Below are 22534 nucleotides of genomic sequence, written 5' to 3'. Positions count from 1 at the left end.
AAGGTAGAGTTCGTCATAAAAGGAAAGATGGTACGATATTAAAGGATCTGTGTAGAGATAGGCATCTTTTTTTATAAAATATAGGAAAGTGGTATAATGTCAAGATCAGCACCCTAATTCAGATTTTGAGAAAAATATGCTAGTGGTCCTGTATATTTCAGGCCTCGTCTTGGTCTCTGGATGTACTGTTGCTTTCTGAAGGCTGGTGGCTTGGCCCATTGCCTTCAGAAGAGGGAGCAGCGACAGGAGTATGAGCAGGAGCTGGGTCTTCATCAGCATCAAGCTGGAGGAGGAATGTTTCCCATAGTTCAATGAGCTAAACGACCAAGTTAGCATAATGTCTGACAAAATGAGGGTAGATGGTGGTAAATATACGAACCTCCTTCTGAGCTTCAACGGCGCTCTCCAAAAATGTTTCCACTCCGGACTTGAAATCTTCAACCTTTTCCCTTTCAAACCTTTCCAGCTCATTCCGCATTACTCTCCCCAAATCTTCGAACAGTAATCTCGACTGATGAACTCTCTTCTCCGCATCCGCAACCTCTGCATGAGCTTGATTCAACCGGTCCTGTTGTGACTTGCCCTGCCTAAGCAGTTTATCACGCGTGTTCTTCTTCTTCTGCAAATCAGACTCGGCTGCATGCCATGTGTGGTACGATTTCTGACGTTGGGTAAATGCCGTCTTAACACTTCCAATGAGTCGAATGTATTCATCCATGGTGATACCAAGTGTCAGGACATCCTGTTGTGCCTGACGCTCGTAGAGTTCACGAATCCGAAGTTGAACTTCGGCAAGGCCATCAAGAGGGCCGGAGAGAGCAGGAGAGAGTTCAACGCTTGCAAGGGAGTGAAGAGAGGTGGAGAAATCACTGGCAGCTTCAGCAAGATTTTTACGCTGGGCTACGACGGTATCAACGGCCTTTAATAGAGCTCTTAGCTGAGTCTCAAGAGCGTCTAGGTAGATTTTTCGATCATGGAACCACTGGTAGAAAGTAAGTATCAAAACAAGTAGGTAAAGACAGATCGAAGAGAAACATACGTCGTCATGTTCTATAAACTTTCCACTGCTTCCAACAGATATTCCAAGAGAGCTGAACATGCCCTTACTCTGCCCGAGATCAGGTTCGCGGTTTTCCTTATTCTTTACATCCATGGTAAATGACTCGCTCTCCAGGAATATCTTGAGGTCCCCATCATGTTGTAGTGTAGGATGGGCCGCAATTTTGTTGAGCATACGCTCCAATGCCGCTCGTCTAGACTCGACGAAGTTGGTATCGAATCTGCCGACTGCCTGCTTCTCCGGAGGAGGCGGTACAACGATTCCAGGGTTGTTTGAATGTAAAGAGTTGTACAGCCATAGAAAGTCTCGGTACCGTCTAGTGACCGTAAATTCAGGTCGTACATATGCCTTCGAAGTTGTCTACATAGGACTGTCAGTTAGCTGCTTGATAGATGAGCGTAATCGAGACAGAGACGGGTTCTCACCTTCGTCCTAACTTGGTAGACTATATGACTGCTGGTGATATCTCCGACTTTATGTGGATCTCCAACGGTAATGTAGAACGATGGCTTCGCAGCCTGTTCAACACTGATACTTTGATTTTGTCGTTTATCTCCGGTTGACAAAGCGGATGCCGGCTGGACAGGCGGAGGCCCCTTTGCCCGCGCAGAAGGACCGTCTTCATCAAGATCAACAGATTCCATCAGCGTTGTCACGCCTGCTACGCTAGATGTTTGCGATGCTGATGAGGTAGGCCGAGCACTCCGAGATGTAAACGACTCCTTGCGCGGGGGCGCAGGTCGCTGGTCCTGTGTCTGAGCATCCGCAGCTGAGAACGAGGATGTCTCGCCCAAAGGCCCGAGAGGATCAAGAACATCTCCTGCAGGTTCTAGCTTGACTACCTGCGCGCTAACCTTACGTGGTGCTCGGGGACCTCGCGCGGCCGGTGGTGACTGAGGAACTGAGAGTGATGTCGACGACTGCTCAGCGGCTGGCTGGGTCTCTTTAGCTAGGTATAGTCAGCAACGCAGATCAATTCAGGTTAACATCTGTCCGAATGCGATAAAACAAAGCCGTACCTGGCTCTTTTCCGTCGTTGACCTTGGAGTGGGAGGGAACATCTGTCAGTCAATCTGTCAGTCCATGTCATTGCAACGTTGGCAAGTAGGGGTTTTGGAAGTTCGAATATACCGCCCCATGGAGAGTCGCTGCCCTCCAAATCCATGGCCAGCAGGCTGGTCTGAGGACTGCTTCTTAGTACTGGCGAAGGGGGGAGTTGTCTGGCTGTGATAACAAGCAAGGAGGGAGTCCGAGATGTTTCTGCGGCTGGCTGGAAAGCTCTCAAGTAAGAAAGCTGTTTGCCTAACCATGACGAAAGTGGTGTAAGTTTGGTAAAATTACGGGTAATATTGTTACCACATGGATATAAATTACGATCCTTTTTTTAACTATCAACGCCCAACTGTTTATTGCAAGGTATTAAGTATCGGCTCATTAGAAATATGTACTGGATAAACTATCGGGCTATGTTCATGTCTAGCAACTCACATCAACTGTCTATTTTACTATCTATGCTGATTCATTAACGACCCACGGCAGGCCGAGAGAATGCATCTGAACAGCCAGTTGGAAGAGATAATCTAGACTCTCGCACTGAGTCTTTGCCTTGGCAGGAGTATCGCCCCAGACGTATCTATGGAATCCGACTTAGTTTGATCTGGATTTTTACGCGGAATAGGGTGATGCCACTTACATTCCATGCCTCCGGACTAGAACGGCGTAGGTATCGGGATATTCCTCCATGGCCTTCTCCAAACTCTCGGTCAAGTCCTCTTCAAATGCGGTATTCTCGATAATCGGAATTTTAAGTGTGTCAAAGAAACCCAGCATGCCTTTACCTTTACCCCTGGGGATTCCCTTGATCTGCTCGATGTTGCTAATCTCAAAACAGCCAGACTTGCCCTTTTCTCGTTCAACAAGCAAGGTGACTAGCACAGCCCATTGTGAATGAGTGTGGATGCAGCAGCCGGCGCCGCGATCAAAGGCAGCGAGGAATAGAGGTGTACAGGCAGATGGGTTCAAAGCAGAAGGTTTGCGGATATATTTACGGGCTGAAGGAGGGTATTTGGGAGTCGGGTAGGAAAGGACGAAGATCTCATTGGGTTTGATAAGCTCCTTTTGTACGCCAGAGGGAGCAATGAAGATGTGTTCACCACGACGGATGGAGGTCTAGTACGCACGGTTAGCTAGAAAACAGCTTGATGGGCAGTCTGCTTTAGTGAGCCGCATACTCCACCTCCAGTACCAGTAACCCATCCTAGGCTGTAGAAGTTCTTGCACATCTCTGGGATCAAGTTTGCTGGATGCTGAGGGTCGTCCGACTCTACGAGATGATCATTGTTATCCCCCTGAAGGGTCTGCTCTGACTTGATATCGGCCATTTTTGCTGGGTATCCTCAGAATCCCAAGTGTAGCCACCAAGGAACAGCTTCTCTGCGTCCAATTGAGTGATAATTTTCCTCTTCAATGTCCCGTTATCTTCCTACTCCGTCGTCTTCATCGTCTTCCTCGTCTTCTGCGGCCTTGAAGCGGGACAGGTGGGATGAAATTAATGACTAATTTATTAGTAATGAGCGGATAAATATACGACCGCGCGGTAACGGCCCGCTATGCGCACGCACTATATACCTAGTCTACACCCACGCACCGCTATGGACCACACCAAGGTGCCGTGGCAGTAAGCTGCTCTGTCGGCAAAGTGAAAGAGGCCACCTTTCAAGCGGCACACCCGTCCTGGTTTGACTTTATATAACCTCCCCAGGTCAACCTCGTTTCGACCTTCGTGTCCTTTCTTCTCTTCTTCTTCTCCTTGTCCAACTCTCTCTCTTTGCTCATTGACCTGCTGCTGTTGCCAGCCTGTTTCTGTCCTCTTGACGCTATTAATACAAGCTGACGGAGTTATCTAATTTTGTTTACTGAGAACATAGCTCTAAGGACCCGGTCGCAATGCGTCTCAACGCCCAGCTCGCGTCCTTGCTGCTCTCGTCAATAGTGCTTGTGGGCTCTGCCCACGGCGCTGACGAGGAGCCAGTGGCAGAAAAGAAGGAGACTTCTTCCATTGAGAGGCCTACCTTTGTTGTACGTTTTCCGTCTTCGAAGCGCACTTTTGTTACTCTGCAAGCTTTCTAACTCAATATGTAGCCTACCACTATCAAAGCCCCCTTCCTTGAACAATTCACCGACAAATGGGATTCCCGATGGTCAGTCTCCCATGCCAAGAAGGAGGATGCGAAATCCGATGAAGAATGGGCCTATGTTGGTGAATGGTCGGTGGAGGAGCCAACCGTCTTCAAGGGTATCGAAGGCGATAAGGGCCTTGTTGTCAAGAACCCAGCTGCCCACCATGCTATTTCCGCCAAGTTCCCTAAGAAGATTGACAACAAGGGCAAGACCCTTGTTGTCCAGTACGAGGTTAAGCTACAGAGTATGTAATTTGCACCTGAAGCTGCCTTGGTTGAGCTTGTAACTGACATATCCTAGACTCATTGAGCTGTGGAGGTGCATACATGAAGCTCCTACAAGAGAACAAAAAGCTTCATTCCGAGGAATTCTCCAATGCCTCCCCGTACGTCATTATGTTTGGTCCCGATCGATGTGGAGCTACCAACAAGGTATTTATTCCCATTGAACCATACCTCCTGAAACATGGTACCTAATTCAATTTCTAGGTTCACTTCATCTTCAAGCACAAGAACCCCAAGACCGGCGAATATGAAGAGAAGCACCTCAAAGCCCCTCCAGCGGTTAAGGTTACCAAGCTCTCGACCTTGTATACTCTCATCGTCAACCCAGACCAGACTTTCCAGATCCGCATTGACGGAGAACCCCTCAAGAACGGCACCCTCCTCGAGGATTTTGCTCCTCCAGTTAACCCTCCAAAGGAAATTGATGACGAGAAGGATACCAAGCCTGCCGACTGGGTTGACGAAGAGAAGATCCCTGACCCAGAGGCTAAGAAGCCTGAGGATTGGGATGAGGACGCTCCCTTCGAGATTGTAGACACCGAGGCCACCAAGCCAGCTGACTGGCTGGATGACGAGCCAACCACCATTCCCGACCCTGAGGCCGTCAAGCCAGAGGACTGGGACGATGAAGAAGACGGTGACTGGGTCGCCCCAACCGTCCCCAACCCCAAGTGCGAGGAGGGCTCTGGATGCGGCAAGTGGGAGCCCCCAATGATCCGAAACCCAGCTTACAAGGGCAAGTGGTCTGCTCCTCTGATCGATAACCCTGCCTACAAGGGAGTTTGGGCTCCAAGAAAGATCCCCAACCCCAACTACTTCGAGGACAAGACCCCTTCCAACTTCGAACCCATGGGCGCTGTAAGTTAAACCTTGTTTAGCCATTCCCTCAATATTGTTCACAAAACTAACATGTTGTAGATCGGCTTTGAAATCTGGACCATGCAAAATGACATCCTCTTCGACAACATCTACATTGGTCACTCTATCGAAGATGCGGAAAAATTCAAGGCCGAAACCTACGACATTAAGCGCCCCATCGAGGAGGCTGAGGAAGAAGCCAGCAAGCCCAAGCTTAGCCCTCAAATCGACGATGAGACCGACATCTCATTCACCCAAGACCCGATTGGCTACGTCCGCGCTAAGATTGACCGCTTCATCTCTCTCGCTCAGGATGACCCCATCGCCGCCCTCCAGGCTGTTCCTGAGGTCGGCGGTGCCATTGGTGCCATTCTCGCTTCCCTTCTTATAATCATCGGCATGTTCGGCCTCTCGTCCCCTGCCCCACCGGCAAAGAGCACCGGAAAGACGGCCGAGAAGACCGAGAAGGAGAAGACCACCGAGGCCGTCACCGCCTCTGGTGCTGACAGCGGCCAGGGAGAGGCAAAGAAGCGCGCTGCAAAGTCAGGCTAGAAGAAGTCACTGACAATTTAAAATCACCATTAATATCAGCATAAATCTAACCTCAACACAGCAAGCAATGCCCGCCGGCTCACCCGCCATGCGACTCAAGTGACATGATGCACAAGAGAAAAAGAACGAATTCCCTCTTACACCTTTTTCCTTTCTTCTTTCCTTGTCTTTCTTATACTTTACCTCTTTTATACCGTTATTGCAGCTGGCGTCTTTGCATCCTTTACATTTGCCATATGGAAAAAAGGGGGAAAGAATGTATTTCTTATCGAACAAGTCGGGGCATCCAGGTTCCCCTTTTCTGCTGCAGCTAAAATGCCAAAGGATGTGGAAGGGGCAGGGCTGGATGGATGGGCTTCTCTTTCGCGTCTTCTAGAGAGATAATCCTTCTACGCACCAGGCCGCGAGTTGATGCTCTGTAAAGTATCTATACCTATCTCTATATCTTCATCATATTAGCTCCATAGCAAATACCAAATATGGGCTTTCCGTTTCCTTTTCTTTTATATGTGCTTACATAATACTCGTCCGGTCCTGCAGCGGCGTCACTGATTGGTCCAATAGAGCCGGCAGAAACCGCTTACCCGAGGAACTTGCTAGCTTCGGCGGCAACTCCAGAAAGGTTAAGTTGCTGGTGGCTGCAACTAACGACTCCGACTTCCAACTGCTGCATCTTCATCTCATCCCAGTCAACGCCTCCCCCTCTCCCTGCTCAGGTCTAGCTCCAAGACAACGACGACAGAGATAGAGACATAGCCTGCTATCATGGCCTCGAGAGCTGCCACCCGTTTGACTGCATTCCAGCGCTCCCTGGCTGCTGCTTCTCCCCGCAGCTCCCTTGCCCGCTCCCTCACCACAGCAGCCCGTACCGGCAGCACCAGCACCAGCACATCCATGATGGCCTCATCCAGGAATAGCTCGGCTATAGCTATCCGCAGACTGCATGCCACGGCTCAGCAGCTCAAGCCTGCTGCCGCTGCAACCGCCTCAACCACCTCCGCAGCATCCACGGCTACCTCATTCCCCCAGTCCCACGAACGCATTGCCTCCCCCATCGACACCACCAACTTTATCGACAACGAATTCACTGCTTCTCGCGCAGAGACATGGATTGACCTGTTCGATCCTGCTACCAACAACCTGGTTACTCGTGTTCCCCAGAGCACCGAGGAAGAGATGAAAGCTGCCGTTGCCAGTGCCCAGGCTGCGTTCCCGGCTTGGAAGGCCACCAGCATCATGGCCAAACAGCAGATCATGTTCAAGTTTGTCAACTTGATTCGTGCCAATTGGGACCGTCTTGCTGCCAGCATCACCCTTGAGCAGGGTAAGACCTTTGCCGACGCTAAGGGAGATGTTCTCCGTGGTCTGCAGGTAGCCGAGACCGCCTGCGGTATCACCACCCAGATAACCGGTGAGGTGCTCGAGGTTGCCAAGGATATGGAGACCAGAAGCTACAGAGAGCCATTGGGTGTCGTCTCCGCCATTTGCCCATTCAGTAGGTGTCCCCATACATATGCTTGCCTCTCACTATTGATCTGTTCAATAGCATAGTTGCTAACGCCAGATAGACTTTCCTGCTATGATTCCGCTCTGGTGTATCCCAATTGCTACCATGACTGGTAACACTCTTGTCATGAAGCCATCTGAGCGTGACCCCGGTGCCGCTATGATCCTTGCCGAGCTTGCCAGGGAAGCTGGTTTCCCCAAGGGTGTCATCAACATCATCCACGGATCTGCCAAGACTGTCGACTTCATCCTTGATGCTCCTGAGATCAAGGCTATCAGCTTCGTTGGAAGCAACCGCGCTGGTGAATACATCTTCACCCGTGGTTCTGCCAACGGCAAGCGTGTTCAGGCCAACCTTGGTGCCAAGAACCACTGCGCCGTCCTTCCTGATGCCAACAAGAATCATGCCCTGAACGCCATTGCAGGCGCTGCCTTCGGTGCTGCTGGCCAGAGATGCATGGCCCTTAGCACCCTGGTCATGATTGGTGAAACCAAGGAATGGCTTCCTGAGATCGCCGAGCGTGCTCGTGCCCTCAAGGTCGACGGTGGGTTCGAGGAGGGAGCTGATCTCGGTCCCGTAATCAGCCCCGAGAGCAAGAAGAGAATCGAGGATATCATCGCGACCGCTGAGAAGGAGGGCGCTACCATCCTCCTTGATGGCCGTGGCTACAAGCCCGAGAAGTACCCCAACGGTAACTGGGTTGGCCCAACCATTATCACTGGCGTCAAGCCACACATGACCTGCTACAAGGAGGAGATCTTCGGCCCAGTCCTTGTCTGTCTCGAAGTTGACACCCTCGATGAGGCTATTGAACTTATCAACGCTAACGAGTACGGCAACGGTGCTGCTGTTTTCACCCGCTCCGGCCCAACTGCCACCAAGTTCCAGCGCCAGATCGAGGCTGGCCAGCTTGGTATCAACGTGTAAGTGTTTCTCATTCCACAAAATTGCCAATCACATTAAGTATTTAACTAATGTTCCTACTATAGCCCCATCCCTGTCCCACTCCCAATGTTCAGCTTCACGGGAAACAAGAAGAGTATCGCTGGTGGCGGAGCAAACACGTTCTACGGCAAGCCTGGCCTCCAGTTCTATACCCAGCAGAAGACCGTCACCAGCCTGTGGAGAAGTGAGGACGCAATCAGCAACAAGGCAAGCGTTGTCATGCCCACCCACAGTTAATTGATTTCCTTTCATATAAAAAGACAAGAAAACGAGAAAGAAAGACACATACGCCCGGTTCTAGCCCTGCCATTTTTACATGTTCGCGGATAACATAAACTTCCTCTTTTCACCATAGATTGTCGCACATTTCTAGTCTAGACATCCTTGACCAGCGTACCAAATCGGCTCTCAGCCTCATGGCTGGAATACGCAACGTTACTACGATATGATCCAGAAATTATATTTTGGGTAGTAGCTTGTGCCTTGATTATGTTCGGAGATAAAAGGAGCGTTTGTTTGACACGATTAACTGTGTTGTAAAGAATGTTGAATTCGATACCAAATTGTTCAGCGCTTGTCTGTTGAAACAAGGAGAACCTTCAATAATTTAAAAAGAAATCAGCCCGTCCTACGTTTATTGGTATTTCACCTAGTAGTCGTCTCCCCGAGATATCACCTCCTTGCAATTGGGCCTGAGTAGAACGGTCTATTCAACGGTGGGTTAGCGTATCTATCCATGCAAAGGGTAAGTACACTTACATGTTCAAACTGCGCGACATATGAGCCTGGCACATCAACGAGCGGTGCATAGCACTCTACGATATCATTTGAAATGAGCGATCTCATACCAAGATGATAGTTCTTCACCCCCATATGCTCAAGATATCGTCTAGAAAAGACTAGCGTTCCGAAATTCTCGCGGATGGTCTTCAACAGTGACTTGGCAGATGCATGATGAAGACCAGCAGTGCTAGCCTGCTCGTTGAGCCCGTAACCATATACCCCGGCTTCATCCCGGGTATAGCCCTTTCCAGTGCTTCCAAAGGTTTCAATAGCAAAAACGTCACCTTCTTCCATGCATTGGGTGGTCTTCGACTTGACAAAGGGGACTTGCTTTTCGCCATGAATCTTGTAGCGCAGAATGTTATGACCAGTAAGGCTACGAAGGGCCTTCACAGGAATGACTTTCCCATTGATTTCAACTTCATAACTTTCCATCACTTCTTGGATTTCTCCACTAATATGATCAATTCTAGCGTCAACACCAGCTTCCTACATAGCGGTTAGTACTATACTTGTCACGGAAGAGTATAAACAGGCCCCATAGAAGATACCTTGATTCCGGTATTTGTGGCTGCTTTCACGGCTTTGAGTAGATTATCGTAAACAGGGCTAGAAGCCATGGTAAAGGCACTGTCTACAATTCTTCCATTGATATGAACTCCAAAGTCTATTTTCAAGACATCATCATGCTGGAGGATAACCTCTTTGGCTCCCGGGTTTGGGGTCCAGTGAGCTGCAACATTGTTGAGGCAGAGCCCAGTCGGGAATGCAAGACCGGCTTTCAGAGCGTCGCCGGTCTCAATTCCTTCGTGACCGGTAAGTGCGCGGACACCAGTCTCAATCTCATGTGCAAGCTCACTCATTGAAACCCCAGGCTTCGTGATTGACTGTACATACTGACGGACCTGACGATGAACTTCAGCAGCTTGGCGATAGTTAGTCAGAAACTCGTCATTCATGTTTTGGATAGCAGCCTGATGACGAAGTTCTTCCGCAGTTGTGCGTTGAAGATTGTCATTGCAAGCGGCATACTCAACAATCTCGCCCTCTGGGTATCGCTGATCATGAAAGATGCTGGGTAGCGGCATTCGTGGGGGAGTTGTCTGTTGCCCATTTGACGCCTTCTTCTTTTTCTTCTTTTTGTTTTTTCTTTTTCTCTTCTTGCCGTCTATGATAAAAAAATTAGCAGTGTGTTAGAAGGGTACAACAGCCTAGTTGGTTTACCATTGTTCGGCTGGCCGCCGGACTTTAGGTCAGTTCCGATCTTTTGATAGTCATTATTTTCCCCTTCCCCATCATCGTCATCTCCGTCAAGCACGCCTTGAACAAGTCCACTTGCGGCAGCTGGTTTGGGAGGGTTGATAATAGCAGCCGCACTACCAGTGGGCGATTCTGCTCCAACGTTAGTAACAGACAAGCACAGCAGCAGGGGTTTCTTTTGGTTTACCATTTGGCCCCTGGCGATAACCTTCTGGTGACTTGGATCCCATAATTTACACTGACCTGTTCTCATGAAGCACGTCGTTGTCATTAGTTTGGTTGTACTCCGTAGTTGAGACTTGAGCTGAGGTTGGAGACAGTTATAATGGAAGTCGCATGTCCGTCTTGGCGCATCCTTCGCCGTGCGTTCTCCGTCTTTCTCATGCCTTGTGCTAGCCTGGCAAGTATAAAGTGAGATTGCCAGAAATAATACTAAAGAAATACTCTCCCACTTGTAACCAGTGCATTCAAAAGCCGGGAACTTATTTGAGTATGGCGTAAATTTAGAGGATATAAACTTGTATTGGCATGAATTACGTGCCAAACTAATTATTCAAAAAGAGAATCATCCGTAGACAATTCATACTCAGAATCCAACCATTCCAAGGGCTGAAAGCAAAAGATAGTGATATCATGGATAAATGGGCAGGTAGATAACCAAGTCGCATCTAGTCTATGAACGGGTATGCAAAAACTCTTCAGACTGCGCAGAGATGGGCTCTGAAAATGCAAAGTCTTTCGACACACATAATCGGCAATAAATTACTCCTCTTGGCCGAGATAACCATAGACAAGTCTGACTTTGCTGCAGACACCGTTCTTGGCAACGACGATACGGCGAGTGTAGTATCGTGCGCCGTTGATTACTTCGAAACCCCAGACCTTATAAAACGTTAGCTGTGAATAACTAAATATGTTGAAGGAGTTGCCTTACCTGTTCGGCAGTCCAGCCGTTGTCAACACTCTCAACCCAGCTCTGCAAGAATGGCTCGCTGCCCTCACTCTCATCAACAGCCCAACCGTCAGACGCAGATCCGTCAGCTAGGACGTCTCCGTTGAGAAACTTGGCAACACCAGCATCTTCCTCCTCCTTTCCAACCTTGGTCTGTATCTCAAGGTCAGGAACAGTCTTGGAGCCATCTTTCTTAGAGCTGACGAAGCGAGTCTGGCCCTTGACGGTGCCGAAAATGTGATCGGTGTGCTCCCTGACGTTCCAGCCGAGCTCACGCTTCTCGGTGGTGCCAGAGATTCCGCCAGTCAGGGTCTGCGCAATATCAATGTGGACAGTACCCTCTTCAGTGTACTCCTTGATGTGTAGGGTGATAGTGGCTAGGCCGATGGCCTTGCGGGTGAACCATGAGATTCCTTGCTATAGACTTGTAAATAAATGCCTCGTATGCAATGTCTTGGGGGAAACCTATAACGTACAAGCTGTAGGGTTGGGTCGGTGCTGTCGGAGAGCGAACTATCCTAGTCGTCTGTTAGACCCCGCATATTAAATTAGAGGCGACAAAATAGAGGTATCAGGCCCATATGGTATCCTCTTTTGTTTAAGCTGGCTATAAAATCCAGTTCTTCCAAAGGACCTTGGGCTCTGCAGAGGCTCCTCGACTTACCATAGTCCATCTTCCAGTCAGGTTGTGAACAGTAGCTTCCTTTGGAGCAGCCATTTTGATAATGTGATGTAATAGGCAAAGATAAGTGCAGGGGACGAAGATAAATTTCGAGAGAGCAGACTTGCGATCCAGATATGAGTAGCAGCAGAAGAAGAATATGCTGATGAGAAGAGGAACCCCACGACTGTTAAAGAAATACCTTTTTAAAAGCGTCGTTTGAATTAACTAGTTAGTTACTCCGTAAAATGTGATGGAGACGGTAAACCTCGGAATAGCAGGAAACTTCCGACTTGTGCATTATTTATCATGTGCAAGTGACGGCATTGAACGTGGGGAAGAACTCCGCCAAGGATGCCGGCAAATCGTTTCTGAATCCAGGAACGAAAGTTGAATGCCACCACCCACAAATCGCTGTGCTTCGTTTGACACCCTTCCATGAGTAAAACGGGGTCGGCTGGAACAAGCAGCACTCCGTTGTGGCAAGCACATGTAGTCCCCGTCCTCAGCCCCAGCGTTCTGATGTGCCCCGGAAACTTCCCGTCCACAGCATTAGTAGCAGTTTTTATATTCCCCCTTCCCCCCTGCCCTCCTGAACTGTTTGTAGGTGCAATTATTAGCGCGGAAATAAGAGCCCATGGGAGCTTGCTGAACCCCTTTTTGGAATTGCCCGAGAATTTATGTTTGTTGTCTCGATTTTCGGGGGTCTTTCCCACGGCTTGTGAAGGGGCAAGCCCTAACTGTAGCTGCCACCCTATTATTGGTTAGTGAAGAAAGTCATTATTGAATAGATGGGAGTAAGTCATCATTTGGCCTATCGAAACCGCATTTCTTAGTTCAATTATGCCACCATTGCCTTCTCTATCGTAGCGAGTGCAGGCATAGCGAGCTTGTGCAGCCGGGAATTCGCTGTTGGAAGTTGGAAACCGGAACGTTGAGGGAAGTCGATTTAAAGGTGTTGGTAGTCACGTGATACAAACATGGCGCCCGCGCGCGGAGAGAGATTTGGAGGTGAAGACGAAGATGAGAGAAGGATGTATAGAGTCAGCAGCATAGACAAGAAGCGAGACGGGGACTAAGAAACAACTAAAATGGCGTTTAATAAGAAATACGCTGGACTTCCTGATCTGGTATGTGCCCTTATGAGAAATACCGCATAGGAGTGACCGCGGTTTGCTAACACATGGTGATAAGGACCTTGCTCCTGATATCTATGAAACCCCCGAATTGACAGACGCTTCTACGCTGCCGGTAACATTTACTCGCCCTTAATGCGGAGTCTGGGGATTTACATGCTGATGGAAGAATACATTAGGCCACAACGGTACGCTCGTCGTCACCCTTCGATCCGGAACAGTCTTCAAACCCAGAGATCGATGGCCGTAGATTACGAGTTGATGAAGCTCGTTCACATTTCGAACCTGTTCGGGTCGATGCCAAAGACGTGGACTTCTCAGACAGCATTGCGTCTAAGAAGAAATCCTACCGAACGATAAGGGGCCCAGGACGGCAAAATAGGGTAGAGCTGGTACTTGGAGACCTTAGTGACGAAGAGGACGAAACCCTTGAGAGAAAGCTAGCTCGACTTCGAAGGGAGACTGAAGAACTAAAAGAAGAGCTTGCCAGCAGGAAAGCCCAAAGGGATGGCGATGAAAAAGCAGAGGAAGGTGAGACACATGGCGACCATGATGAAGGAATCTTGGAGCTTAGCCGGACTTTGGATACCCTGTACACTTCTTCTAAAGGGACCAGTCCCACGGCAGAGGCCGCGTTATCCCATAAACTCTCTACAGACGTATACAACGGCCAACGTGCTTTGGGCCAGGGGCCTGTAGGTGCCGATGGGTCTTCCACTTCCCAGCCCAGCCCTAACGCCTCAATTCTATCCCAAGCGGCATCTTTCGACGCACGACTCGCACTGCTAGAAGCCGCGCTGGGGTTGAAGAACACACCTGTACCAGTATCACCAGACGACCCATCAGACATGGATATCCAGCCTATTCTACCATCACTCAATCATCTTTCTTCCCAGCTCTCGACACTCAGCAGCACCCTTACTGCTAACCAATCGACAAATACCGATCGACCATCCGGCCCCTTGTCGGTAACGACAACTCCACATATTGAAGCATTGAGCAGCAAGATCCGCAAACTCACTGCTGACGCTGAAGCACTTACCACTGCCCGACAGAGAGCAACCGATGCAGCTCGTGCAGCCTTTTCTGCCCGTATTGCTGCTGCTACATCTGACGAACCACAGCCTTTCATGGATCCTACACTCTCTACCTCCGCAGCAGTAGAATCGGACGCTGCTGCATCTGAACAAACTGCCAAGATACACGCTTTATATACAACCCTGCCCACCATTACCTCTTTACACCCCTTACTTCCTACTGTATTAGAACGATTACGTTCTTTACGTGCTATCCATGCCGGAGCTGCAACGGCTAGCCAGGACCTTGATGCGTTAGAACAACGTCAAGCTGATATGAAGAAAGAAATAGATCAATGGAGAGAGGGACTCAAGGCTATGGAGGAGAAGGTCAAGGAAAGTGAAGAGACAATGAAAGGGAACATGGAAGTCATGGGCCCTTGGGTTAAGGATTTAGAGAAAAGGCTAGACGCCTTGAACCAATAGTCATGATTCCCTGTGTGTCGAGTTCGAATTTTCCTAACATACCCCTAAGTTATTGCTCTCACTTGACCTATATAATACAATAATCCGTCACCCTTTAATAATGATATCTCCATGAAGTGATACACCCGGTAGTACAGATAGATATGAAGAATATTCTTCAGAATGGTGTTTAGAACATTCATCTGATATGTTTCATGATCCTGATCTTTGGGGCCAACCGAGCTTCAACCCACCAGCCGCGTGTGATACGTTTTCTTGCACCCGCCTTGAACGATTCCCAATAATCAACTCCTGTATCCCCAAAGAATGCCCGCAAGATCATAGTCTCGACACCACAAGCGTAGCAGTCATCAGCACCCGGTCGAACAATGCGGATCCCATCATATCCATAAGCGTTACCAATACGCTTCCAATTACCCATTCCGCGGAGAACCGCCTCGTCTTCAACAAGTGCATAGTCAATTCGACCCCAGAATTCAGAGTTTCTCTTTTCAAGTTCGCTTTCTGTCTTGTCATATATCCATCTAGACTCTCCAGCTTTGAGTTCGGGAAAGCTACCATCGTTTGAGCCAGGGAGACGGATCATTGGGGACCTGGGAATTGGCATTTCCAAGAAATGAGTTGCTCCAGTTTGGCACGTTAATGTGTCCATGTGGGCTGTAATGACTGGTTGAGTGTTATGGGCGAGAGCATGCACTTGCTTCATGGCCGCTCCGCCTGGGTAGTTGGCCATGGAAATGGGCAGAAGGATGAGGAATGAGATCGCGAACGAGGCCAAGGTTGAAAGGACAAGGGAGAGGGAAAGGAGGCAGTAAATAATGGATTTCGCTCGACGAGTCCAGACGTATGATGCTCCAAGTGAAGCAATGCCGGTAAACGGCGGTATTGTGTAGATTATAAACCGCCATTCCTTATGCGGCTGAAGGCTCATTACCGCAATAAAGCTGATGAGCGGAATGAAGAGTGACTGGGCAGCTTGACGGAGCGGATGGATCAGACAAGCAATAGGGATACACACAATGTATACCAACGGGTTTAAAAGAAGACGAGGCAGGGCATTGGTCAAGTATTGGTACCACGGGTCTGTACCCCAGTTTGAAGCCTTCCCCTGAAGAACATTGTATGCAAAACCAGCCAATTCAGGCCAGAGGGGAAACTTCTGCCAAAAGAAAGAATCAATCAGTATGGTGATGGTTAGACCAATCAAAACACCGCCAATGCCTGCTGGAATTATTTCTCGACGTAACCCTATCCTCCCCTGAGCCCAGAGGTATATCGTTGTTGTGCCTAGTAAGACTGCGATTTCAGACCGGAAAATCACTCCTGCAATGGTGAGCAGGTAGAGCGATAGTCGATATTTCCTGCTCATACGTTCGCTAGATGATGCGTGTAGACATGTCACGAGAAGGGTATAGGCAAAGGTAGCTATTGGTCATTGGTAAATAGATAGACAAAGAAAAAAACGCTATGTAAGATGAGAACGGTACAAGGGGTATGCATACTGATAGGTAACGCAAACATATTCGGAAGGGTCCTCGAAGCATAGTACATAATATGGAACTGACTATTTTGGAACAGGAGGTACCATATTCCAGTAGTCAGTCCAAATGACCTGCTAAGGGCACGAGCAAACCCTCCTAAAGCGAGGAAATTAATGAGCCACAGAACACCGCGTACTAATAGGTATGTTAGCATAATATGTATGTAGATGCAAGGGTACTAAAACTAACCTATGGCTTGGGGGTCACCACCGGTGATACGTATCACCGGCTGAGCAACGCCAGCTAGAAGGACAGCGCCCACGAATGTCCTTGGGACGGATCCAGGAAAGCTAACATGATCATATTGGTTGAGGACAGGCAACGGGTTACCCACTGAGGGCACTCCGTACTTTAATATGTCATGGGCTGCCTGGATATTAAAGGACTCCTCAACCTTGGTAAAAGGGGACAACCAAAGGTAAGCAGTGCCAATGATGCAGCTGACTGCCAGCGTAAACACGAATATCAGATTCTGCATATCATCTGGCACTAGAAGAATAGACAATTTTTAAACACCAACTAATTCACATCAAACATATCATGGGTATCAGGAGAATTGTAAGCTTGACTGGTATGTTGACATTGGGATCAGCATGTAGTTGCATTGGAGTTTTGCAGGAGCAAGTCACGTGAAAGCTCCAGCTTCCAACACGTCGTTGAAGGTTATCAATCAATCACTTATTAACTTGCAAGGCCGCAACGAAGTCGACTCTTTGGGCTGCGCTTTCTACTCTCCCTAACCAGCACTTGGGACGTGAAGTGATTTCTAGTAATCAATCTTGAAAATGTTCTTCTTTGGCCTCGGGAAACTATTTCAAGGTATGCCCTCTTGTCAGGGACGCATCTATACCAATGCAACACACCCCCTCAAGGAATCTGCAGGAAACCAGGAGACTTACAAGCTATCTGCCTTATCCATAGTGGTAATACTTATAATAAACGCCATCGCCATTCTATCCGAGGATCGCTTCCTAGCACGAAGTAAACGACCCCCACCAACAGCCATCGCATACCCATACTCCCTTGGCTTCCCTCTCTTATCCTGCAGAAATGACGATGCTAACTACTTGATAAAAGTCGGCTGGAGCCGAACACAGTACGATGCAGGGTTCGGAGCAACACACGATAACACCAGCATAAAAGCGAAATCCGCCGATTTAATCGCTAGTGTTCGGACAGTCATGAGGAGTACGTCTACATACATTCCTTCGTGGGGGATTTGTTCTAACTATTCGCGTTATAGTCCCGTTAATCGCTATAAATATGCTGGTTATATTCTATGAATTGGTTCTGGGGTGATTCTTGCTTATAAAGTTATAATGATTTGTGAATTGAATCGATGTTTGGCGTTTTATATATGATACTTGCCTTCTTTCCCGCCTGGCACCGCATCCACTTCCAGACATTGCGCACCGTCATGGCTGCTGGAAGGGCATCGGAGCAGCGTCCCAACCTCCGCCGAAAGAGGTCAGCGGTGGTGGCTCCGAATTGGTCCGGGGCCGTCTCTCAATCAAATATCAAATGATACGGGGGCAATGGTAGTGACTTAACGAGGGATGGGAAGCAAAGTGAACCAAGAGAAAGATAAATTGGAGAATAAACCTCCCCCAAGACCAGTGAATCCAATCAATCAATCATATTAACATTTAACATTTCATTAGCGATGCATAGTTAGCCATGTACCGGGCTATATTGAACATCAACATCAACATCAACACACACTTGTCTCTTGCATGTAATTAGTTCAGTCCTTGTTTTTCCATCAGTCAAATCTGGCATGCCATACTATATATGTAAATGCACAGGAAAAGAGAAAGATAGTGCAAACGAATGATCTGATGTCAACAAGTGAAAATTGAACGGAAGAAGGACACCTGTCTTTTCTGGACGGTGTAAAGAATGGGAATTGGCATTTAAATCGTCTTTGGTTTGGTATCAGGCTGTAGATCGTGGGGTAGAAGGGAATGATGGACGGAATACATGGCACGTTAAAAGCGAGGGAAGTGTAAGGCTCTATATACAATCCAAAGGGGGGCGGAGAGGTATGGATGAATCACGGCAAATATATGCAGGGAAGAGAAAGATGGTCGGCTAGAAGGAAAAAAAAGAGGTGATGTGATAACCAGCGACTCCGCGTAAATGGGTAGAAAAGATAGGGAATATGAAGAAAAATTGAAGAAAAGATGAGACGCCGATGAAAGCCAGCCAACCAACCGGTGTATGTATGTGGGTATGTAGTATATGGCAAACTCAGATAAGTGGTACAGATGCGAGATGATTGACGATCCAAGCGAGAGGCAGACGGGTAAAGAAGGGCAGTAGGTAGGTGTGAAGTGTCAAGTTATAGCACACTGAAAGACTTTTTGCGGAGGCTGAATCTGCTTCGTCGGGTGGTGGGTTGTTTCGGCGGAGATGGAGTAGGGGGTGGTTGAGGCAGCGAAGTGATCTGCGACTGTTGCTGCTGCGAGGAAAAATCCTCCTGCTCAGCCTGTGCGAGTACTCTGGCGGCTAGATGGGGTTGTTCGCCTGTTCTAGACCCGGAGGCAGAGCCTGAAGCGGGAGGTTGGTTGCCTGCATCAGTGGTTGTGCTGGATGAGGTATCGAGTTCCCGTCGTTGGAAGTTTTTGGGCATGATAGTGACGTCTGAAGCAGTAGGGTTGCCGTTCATGGCAGAAGCAGAAGCAGTAGGTAGGTCTGGCACTTTGTCCTTATTGTTGTTGTTGGCGGTGCTGTTGTCTTTGTGTTTTCTGCTGTAGCTGAGTGTTCGGCTGCCGAGTTTGAGTCTGCCCAGTCCGCCTGCGATTCCGTTGATGCCGTTCGTGAAGCCATTTGCAATTCCATTGGTGTTTCCATTCCCGTTAGCATTGGTGCTGCCGTTACCAGTGGCGCCGTCAGATGCACCCTCAGAGGACAAGCGTTTCTTCTCAGAGGACAGTCTCTTTTTCTCCTCTTTGGCCGTGAGTTTACTTGCGTCCAGGGCAGATTTGATCTGCTGTTCTTCCCTCTTCGCTATTTCCCTCAGACGGGCGTCGGCTTTCTCCTGTTCCTTGCGTTTCTGCTTCTGGGTTTCTTTCTCCTGGGCCTTGCGGTCCTTTTCTTCGCGAGCTCGTTCCTTTTTGGACTGAATTTCAGCGGCTCGGTCAGGAGTTCGAGACATCAGGGGAATACGAGGCAGAGAGATGGGCAGTTTGTTAGACGATGGCGTAGGTGCAGTGGCTGGTTGTGAATTGGCTGCCGTTGTAGGGAGGGCGGTTGGCGGGGCATCGCCTATATTCGACAACTGCGGTGCGCTGGGTATCAGTTTGATGGGGTTGTATGAGCCTGCAGTTGAGCTGTCTGTTGTTGTAGGGAGCTGGGGTATGGCACTGCGAACCCGACTGATATCCTGTGGCGGTGTTGGGATTGGCAGGTTTCCGGTTGTTTTCAAGTCCAGGGCCGCCATGGGTGCCAGATCCGCATCCTGCGACTTTGAAGCGGCAGACATGCGCTCGTCACTCTGCAGCTCGCGCTGCATGGCCTCGAAGGTAGTTTCCTGGTAGAACAAGACATATGCACAAGCCTGACCGGGCTTGTCACCGAAGAAATTGCGCACGTAGCTTTTGTCCACGGGTTCGACCATCTCGTCGTCGAACAGCAGCCAGCCTCTGTCTTCGGTTTTTATGATAGCTACATAATGGCCATGGTAGGGCCCACCGCCAATATGCACGACAACGGCATAGAGCTCGTACAAGCGGTCCGGGTCCTCGGCATCATCGGTGGTATTGAAGAGTCGTAGGTAGTAAGGATAGACGACACGATGGAACAGCTTCTGTAACCTTTGCTGGTCTTCGGTGTACTTGAAGCGTTTCAGATGCAGGGCCAATATCCTGGGCAGACGCTTTATCTTCATTCTCTTTTCAGCTTCCTGCAGGCCACCGCAGTTATCACAGTGGAACTTGTTGCGTTCGCAGAGCATCTCCTCTTGCGAGAATTTCCGCAGACATGAGGTTACGGAGGAATGCTGTTCCAGGTCGACGGAGAGATCGAGGAATGCCTCATCACGCTGGGATTTCTTTTCGCAGGTAAGACACTCTGTTTCGGAAGTGAGTTTCCCCTCGAACAGCTCGTGGACCCAGCGAGTGCTGTAAGGGGTCTTTGCGCTGCCACCGACAGAGGTAGCCAGAGTAGTCGCGAGGGAGGTTGATGTTGCGGTACTTGACTCCGAGTCGGCATCTGCTTCGAGCATGGACGTCCGATTTGCCTCGGCCTCGACATTGTTGACCACTTCGTTGAGCAGCAGGTTCAGAAACTCGTGGGCGTCCTGGTGCATGGCTGTTCTGAACATCTCGTTTTCCCGCCGTAGAACGTCGAGGAAGTGCTGGGGTCTGACGACGCCAACACGTTCTTCACTGGCCGCTATGGACTCGAATATGTCCTTTAACGAGGTAAAGAGGGACTCCTGCATGCCGTAGTTTTGAGAATTGTCAGTTGTCTCGAGGACGGGCAGCGTATGCATGGCGACTTTCTTCTTGTACTCTGGCGAGTCCTTGTCCTCTGGCTTTGGAATCTGGTTCTGTGGGGTGAGTGTTGGCCTGACTCCATTGCTGGTGGCGAGCTGCTGCTGCTGCTTGAGCTTGGTCTGGAGCAGTGCTTCTTCAAGCGAGATGTCTGGGTCCGGGTACTTGAAGTTGGTCGAGAGTGCGTGTTTGAGAGACTCTGGCGGGGAGCGCTGGGGGTAGTTTATGACGGACTCTCTAAAGGGGGCGGAGTAATATAGACATTGGAGGATAGAATTGCAGTAGCTGCGAGTGGTAAACCTGTTAGGACGACATCACATCCAAGACAAGAGGTCCCTGACTAACCATGTGTTGGCGAATGGGGCCTAGAAGATATATCAGTACAACTTCCCCCTAATATAATAAAAAATAGCAAGGAGATATAAAAAAAAAGGACTTACATTCTCCATGCCAAAGAACTTGTCACTGCCATCGCTTTTGAGCGGTCCGGCGTCCGAGAGGAGTTTCTGGAGCGGCGTCTTGGGCAAGGGAGCCGAGTCCTTCTTCGAGGTTGCGGTACCGTTGGCGGAGGTGCTGTTGGCCTGGATAAAAGCAAAAAGAGAAGAGAGAGAGTCGATAATCAGCAAAAAATGATGTCACTTTTCATGCAAGCTGCGGTGTCCAACAAGAGCTCCTGACGTACTCCATTGCCTCTGAACTTGCCAAAGAACGAGCTCATGGTGAACCGCGAGCTCGAGGGTCTGGCTGTCACCGGCTCTCACGCAGCCGAGCCAGAGAAGGGCCGGCGCAGAGCAGCACAGGAACGAAATATATAAATATATATAGCACTATATATGTGTGCGTATATGCGACGATCGAGTCAACAGACAGGCGGTACGGAGGCGCGCTGGACCATCTGGATAGGAACAAGGGCGAAGGAGCAGAGGAGGGAAGAGGAAGAGGGAAGCGTCTTTGTAGCAACGGCGACGATCGTATTTCGGCGAGGGTCTCTTTTGTCGACGCAGGGCTGCAGGTAGGGGAACTAAGAAAGGCGACCAAGAGCGGATCTTGCCGTGGGTACAGTCGGGGTAAAAGGGCCGACCGGGACAGCGAGAGGGCCAGCGAGGCTCAAGCGAGGAAGAAGAAGCAGAAGAAGGAAGCCCTGCAGCTGGCGGACGGTCGAGGGCGAAGGTGTTTCACGCAGGGAGAGGAAGAGACGAGAAGGGCGTCTGGTTAAGTAGTTTTAGTTGGCCTAGGGCCTTGGAGAGCGGAAGGCTGCCAAGGGACGGCGACGGCAGAGAAGCAAGACGGTAGAAGAAGAAGAGAAGTAGAAGAAGAGAAGAAGAAGCAGAGAAGAAGAAGCAGAGAAGAAGAAGCAGAGTAAAGAAGAGAAGAAAAAGACGAGAGTCGCAGTGCAAAGTCGCAGCGAGAAAGGCAGCATGCTGACTATGGCGCGGTACTTTGCGGCTGGGCGGGCGTTTGGTGCGGGCGCAGGTACCTCTGCATGGCAACTATGCGAGACCACCAGCCATCCAGGACGGCCAAAGAGACAGCCAGAGAGACAGCCAGACAGCCAACGACGCTGCCCCCCCCCCCCCCCCCCCGGCTTGCCTGGCCTGCGGGCTTCCCAAGGGCAGGGGAAAGTCTCTTTCTTGGGGCGGCTTTACCTCCGCCTGGCTTGCGGGTTTTCTGGTATGGGGGGGCCCTTGTTGTTTTTTTTTCCAAGGCGACCCAAGGCGAAACACCCCAGGCTATACTGGAATCCTTCCCCCGGATAATCCGTTTCTCCGCCGGGTATCCGGGGCTAAAAATGGATATCTAGGCATTAAGGGGGGACG

The 22534-nt window shown here is 49.5% G+C and overlaps 10 protein-coding genes across 10 annotated transcripts; 4 read left to right on the top strand and 6 right to left on the bottom strand.

Annotated features, from left to right (window-relative positions):
- Nucleotides 1–157: 157 nt before the first annotated feature.
- On the bottom strand, nt 158–2225 carry TERG_07529 (uncharacterized protein; the record flags this gene model as incomplete). The annotated part of the gene is made up of 6 exons (XM_003231862.1): nt 158–316; nt 380–982; nt 1040–1420; nt 1486–2009; nt 2080–2121; nt 2192–2225. The coding sequence occupies 6 exons, from the start codon at nt 2223–2225 to the stop codon at nt 158–160; spliced, it is 1743 nt and encodes a 580-aa protein (XP_003231910.1).
- Nucleotides 2226–2569: 344 nt separating this feature from the next.
- TERG_07528 (methylthioribulose-1-phosphate dehydratase) lies at nt 2570–3441 on the bottom strand (the record flags this gene model as incomplete). The annotated part of the gene is made up of 3 exons (XM_003231861.1): nt 2570–2693; nt 2754–3229; nt 3292–3441. The coding sequence occupies 3 exons, from the start codon at nt 3439–3441 to the stop codon at nt 2570–2572; spliced, it is 750 nt and encodes a 249-aa protein (XP_003231909.1).
- Nucleotides 3442–4006: 565 nt separating this feature from the next.
- On the top strand, nt 4007–5934 carry TERG_07527 (uncharacterized protein; the record flags this gene model as incomplete). The annotated part of the gene is made up of 5 exons (XM_003231860.1): nt 4007–4138; nt 4202–4484; nt 4541–4671; nt 4729–5382; nt 5443–5934. 5 exons carry the CDS (start codon nt 4007–4009, stop codon nt 5932–5934), a joined length of 1692 nt encoding a protein of 563 aa, XP_003231908.1.
- Nucleotides 5935–6699: 765 nt separating this feature from the next.
- TERG_07526 (methylmalonate-semialdehyde dehydrogenase (acylating)) lies at nt 6700–8623 on the top strand (the record flags this gene model as incomplete). Its single annotated transcript, XM_003231859.1, has 3 exons — nt 6700–7429; nt 7503–8364; nt 8431–8623. 3 exons carry the CDS (start codon nt 6700–6702, stop codon nt 8621–8623), a joined length of 1785 nt encoding a protein of 594 aa, XP_003231907.1.
- A 412-nt stretch (nt 8624–9035) lies between these two features.
- Nucleotides 9036–10659, bottom strand: TERG_07525 (methionine aminopeptidase, type II; the record flags this gene model as incomplete). Its single annotated transcript, XM_003231858.1, has 5 exons — nt 9036–9092; nt 9146–9658; nt 9721–10337; nt 10394–10561; nt 10617–10659. 5 exons carry the CDS (start codon nt 10657–10659, stop codon nt 9036–9038), a joined length of 1398 nt encoding a protein of 465 aa, XP_003231906.1.
- A 532-nt stretch (nt 10660–11191) lies between these two features.
- On the bottom strand, nt 11192–12099 carry TERG_07524 (uncharacterized protein; the record flags this gene model as incomplete). The annotated part of the gene is made up of 4 exons (XM_003231857.1): nt 11192–11311; nt 11364–11798; nt 11858–11899; nt 12046–12099. The coding sequence occupies 4 exons, from the start codon at nt 12097–12099 to the stop codon at nt 11192–11194; spliced, it is 651 nt and encodes a 216-aa protein (XP_003231905.1).
- A 1034-nt stretch (nt 12100–13133) lies between these two features.
- Nucleotides 13134–14680, top strand: TERG_07523 (uncharacterized protein; the record flags this gene model as incomplete). The annotated part of the gene is made up of 3 exons (XM_003231856.1): nt 13134–13172; nt 13237–13293; nt 13358–14680. The coding sequence occupies 3 exons, from the start codon at nt 13134–13136 to the stop codon at nt 14678–14680; spliced, it is 1419 nt and encodes a 472-aa protein (XP_003231904.1).
- Nucleotides 14681–14858: 178 nt separating this feature from the next.
- On the bottom strand, nt 14859–16049 carry TERG_07522 (dolichyl-P-Man:Man(7)GlcNAc(2)-PP-dolichol alpha-1,6-mannosyltransferase; the record flags this gene model as incomplete). Its single annotated transcript, XM_003231855.2, has 1 exon — nt 14859–16049. The coding sequence occupies one exon, from the start codon at nt 16047–16049 to the stop codon at nt 14859–14861; it is 1191 nt and encodes a 396-aa protein (XP_003231903.2).
- A 957-nt stretch (nt 16050–17006) lies between these two features.
- TERG_07521 (uncharacterized protein) lies at nt 17007–17520 on the top strand (the record flags this gene model as incomplete). Its single annotated transcript, XM_047748789.1, has 3 exons — nt 17007–17202; nt 17299–17409; nt 17465–17520. 3 exons carry the CDS (start codon nt 17007–17009, stop codon nt 17518–17520), a joined length of 363 nt encoding a protein of 120 aa, XP_047604778.1.
- A 1042-nt stretch (nt 17521–18562) lies between these two features.
- On the bottom strand, nt 18563–21435 carry TERG_07520 (uncharacterized protein; the record flags this gene model as incomplete). Its single annotated transcript, XM_003231853.1, has 4 exons — nt 18563–21002; nt 21063–21082; nt 21158–21298; nt 21400–21435. 4 exons carry the CDS (start codon nt 21433–21435, stop codon nt 18563–18565), a joined length of 2637 nt encoding a protein of 878 aa, XP_003231901.1.
- Between the last annotated feature and the right edge of the window lie 1099 nt (nt 21436–22534).

This window comes from Trichophyton rubrum (genome assembly GCF_000151425.1).
Source record: "Trichophyton rubrum CBS 118892 genomic scaffold supercont2.10, whole genome shotgun sequence".
NCBI classification, from domain to species: Eukaryota; Fungi; Ascomycota; class Eurotiomycetes; order Onygenales; family Arthrodermataceae; genus Trichophyton; species Trichophyton rubrum.
Note: the sequence above shows the minus strand (reverse complement) of the source record. Positions and strands in the feature narration are given on the sequence as shown.